The sequence below is a fragment of the Sipha flava genome, unplaced genomic scaffold, assembly GCF_003268045.1.
Source record: "Sipha flava isolate LNK unplaced genomic scaffold, YSA_version1 290_pilon_pilon, whole genome shotgun sequence".
In the NCBI taxonomy this organism is placed as follows: domain Eukaryota; kingdom Metazoa; phylum Arthropoda; class Insecta; order Hemiptera; family Aphididae; genus Sipha; species Sipha flava.
Window position 1 is genome coordinate 112,945 of NW_020272961.1, and position 11,113 is coordinate 124,057.

The 11,113-nt window shown below is 29.8% G+C and overlaps 2 protein-coding genes across 3 annotated transcripts; one reads left to right on the forward strand and one right to left on the reverse strand.

Moving 5' to 3' along the window:
• Nucleotides 1-6,621: 6,621 nt before the first annotated feature.
• LOC112685769 (vesicle transport protein USE1) lies at nt 6,622-8,653 on the reverse strand. Of its 2 annotated transcripts, none has more exons than XM_025557751.1 (8): nt 8,562-8,653; nt 8,016-8,395; nt 7,807-7,853; nt 7,635-7,713; nt 7,429-7,561; nt 7,189-7,370; nt 6,747-6,891; nt 6,622-6,670 (listed from the first exon to the last, which is right to left on the reverse strand). In XM_025557751.1, the coding sequence occupies exons 2-8, from the start codon at nt 8,112-8,114 to the stop codon at nt 6,633-6,635; spliced, it is 723 nt and encodes a 240-aa protein (XP_025413536.1). In that variant the 5' UTR covers nt 8,115-8,395; nt 8,562-8,653; the 3' UTR covers nt 6,622-6,632. The 2 variants fall into 2 exon arrangements, with proteins under 2 accessions (XP_025413536.1, XP_025413537.1); XM_025557752.1 differs by having other exon boundaries at nt 8,016-8,166; nt 8,304-8,579.
• Nucleotides 8,654-8,706: 53 nt separating this feature from the next.
• LOC112685768 (ATP-dependent RNA helicase DHX33-like) lies at nt 8,707-10,920 on the forward strand. Its single transcript, XM_025557750.1, has one exon. The coding sequence runs from the start codon at nt 8,830-8,832 to the stop codon at nt 10,807-10,809; it is 1,980 nt and encodes a 659-aa protein (XP_025413535.1). The 5' UTR covers nt 8,707-8,829; the 3' UTR covers nt 10,810-10,920.
• Nucleotides 10,921-11,113: the final 193 nt, after the last annotated feature.

The window sequence follows — 11,113 nt, forward strand, 5'->3', positions numbered from 1 at the left end:
CGCCCCCCCCCCTGGTAAAACTGTCAATTCTCGTGACAAGTACACGATCGCGCAATGTTTTTTACGCCCTTGAGCATTTGGGTTCCTTTTACACTTGCGTACAAATACTTACACGATGCACGTGATGTGAACACGTGCACCGTATGAAATACGTTTAGATATATTTTGATCGTACATGATTTCCATGATTTTGATTTATTTTTTACAACGAGAGACTTTCAAGCTTTCCGTAAAATTGGAAACCTACTGTGTAGCCAAAATATTGATTTTTTAAACGATTTTTTCGCTTTACCGGTTAGTTTGCTGACAACGTACCTGTGCATATTTGAAAAACACTCAGGATCACTTAAATGCATCGAACCCTATTCGAATGAATTATTAATTAATACAATAATTCGTAGGTATAAAACAATGTGGAAACAAACGTATTTATTACTCCTTAATTTTCAAACGTGAAGACTCGAAAATCAATACTTTTATTAAAACTCAGTTAATTATTTTCGATATGCAATGGAGAAAAACATATTTTTTATGAACATTCACTACTTGGAGTCTACCTTCGAAACATTGTAGTATGCTAAAATTGGATTTGTTTTGTATAAAATATTCTGATGAACATTATTTTTTCAGGATATCTAAATAATTCCTATAGAAAATATTTAAACAAAGAACATTTTAATAATACATAGTATTGAAACGATTTGCATCGTATGGTCAAATGTGAATATTTTTTACGATAAATAATAGGTTACGACTATTTATTTATTATTACAAAAATGCATTTTTTATTTAGTTAATTTACAAATTATTGTTAAGACGAACTGTATCAATAAACAGATGAAAAACATAATTCAAACTAGAAATATCAAATACAAATCTTGACTGTTTGGTCTTTGAAATTTTTTTAATCCTAATTAATTAATCTGTGTAAATTAATTTAAGGCCGTACATTTTCAAAGTGTAAATAAAACAATGGAAAATTATTTTAGATGTGCCATAAATTTCATGGGTTTTTCGAAATACTTTGAAAGTATTTGAACTGTGACTGTGACCGTTAAGTCACTAAGATACATGAAAACAGAAAAACTTTGAAATGCCAACTGCATTATATTTCCGATCAATCAATGTCTTACTACTTATTGTTGTGCCCAGCACTGTTTCATTGACTATGTTGATCAACTTCGTCATTGCGTCCATTGTGGATTTACTTATGCGAAACCCGTATTGGTTATCCGCCAGTCCGTTTTCAGTAGACAAATGTTTTTCGATCCTCTAGTACATCAGGCTTTCGAAGAGTTTCCTAATTGTGTCAAGTAGGCATATCGGCCTGTATAATGACGCATGACCGATGTGCTTCAGTCCTTTGTAAAGAAGAACTAGCCTCGTGATTTTTTGTCTTGGGAAAAACATCAGTACATAAATATTTGTTATTGAATCTCATTTGGGATCCCGTCTGGGCTAGAGGATTTGCTAGTTGATAATATTTTAGCTGCTAATAGTTGTTTCCTTTTCGAGAAGCATGAGATCATGATGTTGTTTTTAAAACTACCTTCTTCAATTCATTACGATGCCCCACAATCTAGGAAATGGTCACTAGAACCTAATCCCTAGCATGACATCACTAGCACATAACACAACATCTTTTTAGTACCTAATATATACAACATCACCCCTAGTGCATAGCACCATATTCCTAGTATCTAACAATACCTCATTTTAGCTACTCACCCCTAGGACCTAGTAATTCACCCTTTAACACCTAACCTATAGCGCCTAGCATCACCTCCAAAACACTTAGTACCTAGTTCTATAGCACTTAGCTCCACCTCCCTACCATTCGGTTCTACCTCCATACCTCCTAATCATCCATATAATTTATAAAATAATAACGAGAATTGAAAAATAATTGATATGTATATATATATTATCTATCGTATGGTAATTGATATTTATATAAATAAATAAATAAATTCTTAGCCTCGAGCAGCAATTCTTAACTTGAAGCCATCTAGGCGTCCGCGATAATCATGTCGAGGGTCTGCGGCAGTCTTAACACACAACATGCGTCAATACGTAACAAAAGCACATTATTAAAATATTGTTGGATTATGATTATTGATTTTTTTTTTCATACATTTTCTTATTATATAATAGATAAATCATATCTTTATATTTATATATACATATTATACAATGTTCAAATACTTGTGTTTCAAGTATGACACCAACCATCGCATTAAGTTAATAAAAATTACATTTTAAAAATATTTAAAAAAAAAAGATACTAAAATAATTAAAATTAAATTAACTGAAAAAGGGTGTGTAATAAAATAATTATAAATATGTATGTTTTTCTATGTCTACTAATGTAATTTATTATATAAAATAATTATTATAATTTTGGTTTTCATATCATGAGATATTTTGTAAAAAAAAAATGTATTCGAAAAAAAAATTGGTAAGGGGGTCCGCAATTTCTAAAAATCTTTAATCAAAGGTCCATGATCTACAAAAGATTAAGAACCGCTGGCCAAGAGTAATTGATTGTAATTGATTTAATTACTGTACAATGTTATTTACATAACCGAGTATGGGTACTTGGAGAGCTCCTAGTGTCTTAAAATGATTTTTTAATCGAGATCAATATATTAATCAACTAAAAAACAAGTATTATTAAAATTAAAATGTTGATTTTTTTTTTAATGCTATGCAGGTCATCAGTGGCAGATTTAAGGGTGGGGTGGGGTGCTTGGGAGCTGAAGCATCCACCGTTCCGCATATTTTTATTAAACCGCCAAGTGGCGAATTTTTGGTACGAGCGCGTACCAGGACACGCGCTCAACAATGGCGGCGGTCGTCCGCGTGCCGTGGCATAGCGAACACCGGTCGGCGACTATACACAATTGTAAGGTACATGGGTTTTCCGATATTTCGCCGGTCTCGGTTTCCATGCATAGATCTATATTATCTATATAATATATTATGTATTATCTATATTATACTAGACAGAATATACCGAATTAAAAGCACAATGCATTGTTAACAGACAGCGGTGAAGCAAACTGATAAGTCAGTCGCTCGGTTGTCGAAATATTAATTTTTGTATATTATCTATGACAGGACATGATATTATGTAATGTAAGAGGCCTCGTATAATGTTAATTAATAATTATATGTTACATTGTTTATAATTTTTGTATTGCTTGGTTATATAATAAATCCAAAATATTTGCTCATTGCAAATCTGGTTTTCCTCAATGCTAAATTATTAATTTTTTTTGCCCATAAAAAAATCTTAGATTCGTCACTGCAGGTCATTAAGGCCTTTTACATGCTTCCACCAAACTTCTTCGTCTATTCCGGTCCACTGAAATGTTCTCCTTCATTCTGTCTATTCATCCCTGGCGATGTCTTCTTGTTGGATTTTTAACTAAGACATTTCTTGTACAACTTCATCAGTTTACCAAACATGACCAGCCAACACCATTTTGTCTTCAGGAATAATCTAATATTCAGCAAGCTGAATAACATTTCCAGATCTTAATTTTTTTTCTATCATATTCCACATTACTGAAAAAGGTCCGTATATTTTTTGTGGGATTTCCCTTTTGAAAGTAAATCATTTTTCTTCGTCTCCCTGCGTAGTGGACTCTTTTACGTACACTTCTATCGCGTGTAGAAAATATATTACTTAGGCATATTCGATTTGAATTTTTTTATTTATTATTTATTATTAAACAAGTACCTAGTTAATGTTACCATCTTTCATGGGCGTCCACTGGAGAAAAAGAGGGGCAGTCTCCTCGGATTTTCTATGTCTATTATACATTTATACATACAATATTATAATTGTTAATTTATTTTTTTAGCTGATCTCACTTCTCATGGATAAAATTTTACCACGGGAGAACGAATTCTGGGAATAATAATCAATGGGAATCATAATGGGAATCAGTGATATCACTAATTATAAACCTATCGATTTTACCTGTCCAGAGCTTCTCACTAAACGCCAGCTTCTCTCCAATATCTGTTCTTCCTTTAATATTCCATTTACCTTCCCACATATTTTCCAATTTCCTAATGCATTCCTTATTACTTCCATTGTTAACTTCTCCCTCTCAGAAGGCTTTTTACTTTAATTATGTTTATTATTTAACTTTTATTTCCAAGTTGTTTTATGTAGTAATTTTGTGTTTTTATTATAATCGCCGAGGCAAATATTTTATGCGCCTCTAAAAAAAAAAAAAAAACCTATCGATAACAATCACCGAGAAGAGAAGCACCGATCACACGCATCCCTCCCAGGATTTTTGATGATGATCGCACTTGTCATCTACTACTAAATATGATAATTAATTTTATTTAATAAGTAAAAAAATATATTTTCTACGGGCCCCGACTATACATTCTGTCCAGGGGGCACCACATACCAAAATTCGCCTTTGTATGATAGATGTCATTGCAAATGTTGTAGATGGGGGAGCCCACCGTGGAATACCTATGGCTGTGAAGACTGAATTATACATAAAATAAATTTAAAGATAAATAAATATGGTATTATGATTTCAGACAATAGTATTATTTATTTATACTTAATAATATATTTAACCAATGCTTTGGTACCAAGTGTTAGAAGCACTTAAGTATCTTCTAAATAAATGCTTAGTAACTATTAAAAAGAAGATTTGTAAAACTAACAGTAGGTACCTATATATTTGCCCATGCAGGTTAAAACAATTGTCGCTCGCTAAGACAATACCATAGAAAAGCATATTAAAGCAATGACAATACTGAGAACAAATATTTATTAACTAGGTACCTCCTTATGTCATAAGCGTACGCAAATATTATTGGCAGGGTAGTCATACATAACACATTATCATTTAATTATATTAACGAAAAATTTGAATAGGGTAACTTAATTAAACTTAATAATTATATTTTTTCAATAATCTTATACATGTATTTACCGTTTACGGACGTTTCGAAGTGGTTGAACATAATATGATTATTTTTCATTGTGATAACGTTGAATATTTTGGTGAGGTTGGGAAGGTTCACGGAGTAGTCAAGTGCCTACCGTGACTACCCGTGCACATCCTTATGATCTATGTACCAATAACGTGAACATCAAATAGTAAGCAAATTATAATATTGTAATTAAATTCCCGACACAAAAAAAATGTTTGCAAGTATTTAATAGTTAAATAGCGAATGATGGGTAGGTAATAAACGTTTAGCCAGCTGATCTCCAAACGTGACGACGCACATTAACAAAGGGGCATAGGGAATTCATATACGCGGAATACTATGTAAACGAAAGGGGCTAGAAACTAAACGATTAATAAAAATAAAACAGCTGTTGAGTTTTTTGTTAATAACTTTTATGGCTTATAAAATGTGTAATATATTTATTTTATTGTGACTTTTAATATTAAAAAGAAAGGGAGAAATATATTTGGTTTCACAATAATATGTTTTTATCCTGTTCAAATTAATTCACCATTCCAAATTATACAAGAACACGAAGTATTTTTGTCCCTTTGTTATACAGTCCATGAATATAATTTTTTTTTATAGATGAAATGTTTTAAAACAATGATGTTCTAAAAAGTGACAATTTGTTTTTTGGTTTCAAAATATACAATATAACTATTTAAACTGTATCCATAACGGTCTCTAATAAATTAATTGAAATGATAGAAACATTCTGTTTTTATCTTAAAAATATTTGAAATCACTTTGGCATTGTTACAGGATCAAATTTTATAAGTAAGTATTTATTTTTGTTAATTTATTTTAATTATTTTTATTTATTTATTAATTTTATGTTTAATATCTGTCGTTTCGAAAACTTATCAAATTTATTTAATTGGTTAACAAGAATGTTTTTATTTTTATATGTCAATATGTAATATATAATAAATATATACTCACCAGGTAAAAAATTTATTTGTTAAATTTAGAAAATTGTCTAGTATTTTTAAAAAATTTAAGTGTCCAAAATTGGTTTGGGTAAGAGATAAAATAGGTTTTTCATAAGAAAACATGAATGCGTCATGTTGTTGAAACTCAGTATAACATGGTGCAAGCAGAAAAATAAAAAAAAAACCTTAGAAGGAATAATTTGTATGGTTCGAATGCAACAGAAATCTATAAATCAATCCTTAACTAAAAAAATGTTACATTGAAAATACTTCTAGATTAATTTATCTTAAGTTATTTACAATAGAATTTAAAAACTGCCCCAAGTTTGGTCGTTTGATGGTACTTGTAATTATTTAAAAAATGAATTTGAATTCTAGTATATGTGTAAACTAATTCACTCAATGAAAAATATTAATGTATTTATAGAAAGATTAGGATGAATAAACTATGAAAAGCAAAAATACTATATTCATTTACCTAATTTATTTTTTATTTTTAACTGACCACTTTTACATAAAATATAACCAATTTAATATTTCATAAACAAAACTATGTAAAAAAATACATATTATCTCACCAAAGAATTATACAATAACTAGGATAACATAAATAAGTATTATTTCATCTAAACACCAATAATGAGAAAATATAAAAGCTATATAAATAACATTATTAAATAATACAAATTTGAAACAATTTTTTTAATTTTTCTTTTTTACTTTGATGAACAAAATCATATCTGAAAAAAATATAATAGTTATGATTAAATTATAAAATATATTGAAAGTTAATAATTAAAATAATACAATACATACTTATAAAAATTGCAACCATAGCAACAGCTAGAACCCATATCCAACATCTCCAAGTACTTTTTCTTACAAACTCCATTAACCGCTGTTCTTCTCGTTTTAAGTTTTCAAAATTAGCATCCATACCTTTTGATGATTTTTCTAGAATCTATCAAAGTAACTTAGGTAAAATCAATTAAATATATAAAATATATTAATAGTGTTTTTTAAAATTGCGTATACCATCAAAAATTAAAAGAACCATGTTTTTAGTATTAATATTTTCAAAAAAAAATTAAGAGTCAACTAGTATAAGATTGTATTTGACTATGGAAAAATAAATTATTTATACCTAATGGAAAATATCAAGACACCCTTTGAATATTAAATCTGTTTTTTTGTTTGTTTACAAACAATATGTTAAGTTTTTAACAAAACACTGTCGATAAATAAATTATATTATTACTTGAATGTCTTTTTTTATTATTTTTCCAGCAAGCTCAGAATGTTCTCTTAAACCTTGAGTAATAGCCATCAGTTCTTCAGTAATGGATTCTTGTTTATTTTGATGATGTTTCAATAATTCATCTAAATTATCATTACTATCCACTTCTGGTTGCCTCAATGATTTGAACTCATTTGTACTTTCTAAAGAAAATTGTATGTTATACATAGTTTGTACTTCATTAAAAATAAATTACTTTACCTCCGAATAATTCATCTCTCAGTTGTTTTGTATAAGTCACCTTATACTTGTGCTTGATATCTTTTGAAAGGCTATTAGGTACTTGCACTGGTTCCAACATATCTAAGGCTACTAATTTTTCTTCAGAATTTTCCTTAAAATATATACATATCATTTTTTTCTTTACATAATTATGATACAAAATTACAATTAAAATAATTAATTACAATTTCTTTAGTGTTCAAAAACCCTTTGAGAAACTGCATTCTTTTTGTGTACTGATTAAGTGTATCTTTGTTTGGATCGCTAAAGAGTACAACAAATATTGATATGATTTATAGGCTAACAATAAAAATTAGTACATTTTAATAAGTTTTACTAGTTACTATTTTTATTAACCTTTTTTTCACCAACTCTGAAATCATTTCACTAGCAGCTTCTATATACTAAAACAAAAATTAAACAACATAAATAAATCATATTAAGACTTAGATTTAAATTAATACACTAAAACAATATGTTCTTGAAAAACAAATTCCTAAACCATTTCATTACCTAATTTTAAATTTTGATTGCAATTAAAATTGTAAACAATAAATATATTATACCTTGCTCAATCGCCAATCATCAAATGAATTGTCTTGAGCCATATCTTCACAAACAGACAGAAGTCTTTTGATATCAATTTCCAATCTAGTAACATTCATTTCTGCGAGTATTTAATAACCAAGGAAAACAATTTTCCAAAATAAATGTCAACTAAATCGGGATGTAAAAAAAAATAGCTAACATAAGTTTATTTTAATTAATATATAAAAAAATGTTTAATAATTGAAGCCACGTCAGATTTTCCAATAAGTTGTACACTTAAATGAAGATTTTTAGTAAGTACGAACAAAAAATAGATTGCCAACTTTCACCCAATAGACTTATGGACTAGACTTCAAATGATTAGTTTACTGCAGTAGCTCGTATGGATCCTAAATTGCTAAAAAGCAAAAATATTACTTGAGTAAATATTAAATAAAAATAAAATATGTTTATAATCAAAATCTTCACGACCAGATCCCGATTAAAAATTAGGTAACTTTTGTCACATGAACCAACGGATTTAATCATTTCGTTGATTTCGATAGTTCCAAAACAAAACGTACCGTTGCCAATATGTTGTGAAATTTGGAACACCTACGGTCGTATTTCACACGATTCCGACGACGAGTCTGATACGTTTCTACGGTTGTTTACAGTTTTAGTATTCAAATTGATAAGAACCATGTGCACCGTATCTGCAGGTGAATATAGTTTCGCAACTCACGAGATTTTTTATTGTTTTATTTTGAATTTATTAAAACACAACAATGTGCGATTCGATTAAATTATCTATTTAAAATTTACTGTAATCGGTGCCGTTAAAACATCGAGATGAATGATTTAAGTAAAATGGACCTGGTCAAGTATTTCGATGACGAACGAAAAACCCTTCCTGTTGCTCTACAAAAGGATAAAATTTGCGCCTTGATTAAAAAATATGAAACGCTCATCATCATTGGTGAAACAGGAAGCGGTAAAACGACTCAGATCCCTCAGATCGTTTACGAAAACATATTACGACAGGACGAAGATGTAGTAGTTACCCAACCAAGGCGTGTGGCAGCGATATCGTTGGCCGAACGTGTGTCATTCGAAGTGAACACTGAAATTGGTGATTTGGTTGGTTATAGAGTCAGATTCATTGACAAGACCAATCACTTCACCAGAATAAAATTTATGACCGACGGTATGCTAATGCGTACAGCCATATTGGAAAAGAGTTTGTCAGCGTATGGATGTGTTATTCTTGATGAAGCTCATGAACGTACCGTGAATACAGATTTGCTTTTCGGCATTGTCAAAAAAGTCCAACGCTCTCGTAAACACAGTTCAAACCCTCTTAAAGTAATTGTCATGTCTGCAACTATGAATGCTGATTTATTTGCTGATTATTTTGGCAATGCTCAGATTGTCTACTTGCAGGGTAGGCTTCATGATATTAATATATTTCACGCAAAGAAAAATGTTGAGGATTATTTTCATGACACTTTAGTAACCATATTCCAGTTACACAAGGAGGCACCAGCACGTCATGACTTTTTAGTATTTCTTACTGGCCAAGAGGAAATAGAAAATATGGCCCTTGCTATTGAACATATTAATCAAGATCCTGCATTAAGAAATTATCCTGTCATAAAGGTACGGACATTATATGCATCTTTGCCTACCAATGAACAACTCAAGGTGTTTATGTCGTTAGAACCAAATGAATTTGCTAGAAAAATCATTCTGAGTACAAATATTGCAGAAACATCAGTTACATTAACTGGTATTAAATATGTGATTGATAGTGGTAAAGTCAAAGTTCGATGTTTTCATCCTGAAACTTCAATGGATGCCCTAAAGATTGAAAATATCTCTCAAGCTCAAGCTGAACAAAGAGCAGGTCGTGCTGGTCGTGAATCAGATGGCTTTTGTTATAGGATGTATTCGAAAAAACAATATGATGAAATGACCAAAGATCCTGTACCAGAAATTCAAAGATGTAATCTAGGTAATGTAGTTTTACAAATATTGGCCATGAATATGGATCCCCATAAATTTGACTTCATTAACAAGCCATCAACAAATGCAATTGATCAGGCTTATAAAATGTTAGGAAATCTAGGTGCCACAAAAAACAGTATTTTAACTGAAATGGGTCATAAAATGACTAAATTTCCTCTAGATCCAAGATACTCAAAAATAATATTATCATCAGTTAACTATGGTTGTTTGGAAGATATCATAAACATTGTATCCATACTCTCTACCGATTCTATTTTTGTATCTAGTCTATCAGAGAAAAAAAAGAAACAAGCTGAGGAAGCCCACTCAAAATTTAAATCATCTGTTAGTGATCATATTATGTTATTAAAAACTTTTCGTTCTTACAGAAAAGTAAGAAAAGAAGTAAAGTCCAATTGGTGTGACGACAATTTTCTTAATATCCGTAATTTAGAATACGCTGACCGTGCTCGTGATCAATTACTTGATATTTGTAGGTATTTACATTTACCAATTGGTCAATCTTGTGGTGAAAATTTTGATCTTATCAGGAAATGTCTGTTAACTGGATTTTTTGAAAATTTGGCATATATTAATCAGGAAAAAAAATATGTAACAGTTAACGCCAAGAAAGAATGTAAAATTCATCCAACCTCGACACTGTTTCATTCATATCCCCATTGTGTACTATATACAGAGATCATAGAGACTAGTCAGGCTTATATGAGGTATGTGACGGTGATTGACAAAGAATGGTTGTTGGACATTGTACCTAATTTTCACCAAAGACATAATTATCAAGTTTTAATGAACAGTGAAGTATAGTAGGATAAGCACTATTTTCTAGGGGTTTACCCTATAGTGTATATATTTGTAATAATAAAAATAATGGGACAAATGTCTATGCCTGTAAATTGATAAATTTGTTATTTTTGTAAATTATATATAGTGACAACATTTAACTTGTTTTTTTACTTTTTTCTACAATATACTATAAGTATAAACATTTTATTGAACTATGTTTATTTTTTATATTAGTTTTAACTGTATTCCTCTGCAACTGATGAAATTAACATTTATTATTGAGTATTATGAATTATTTTAAAAAGAATAAGTAAACAATTTTTTT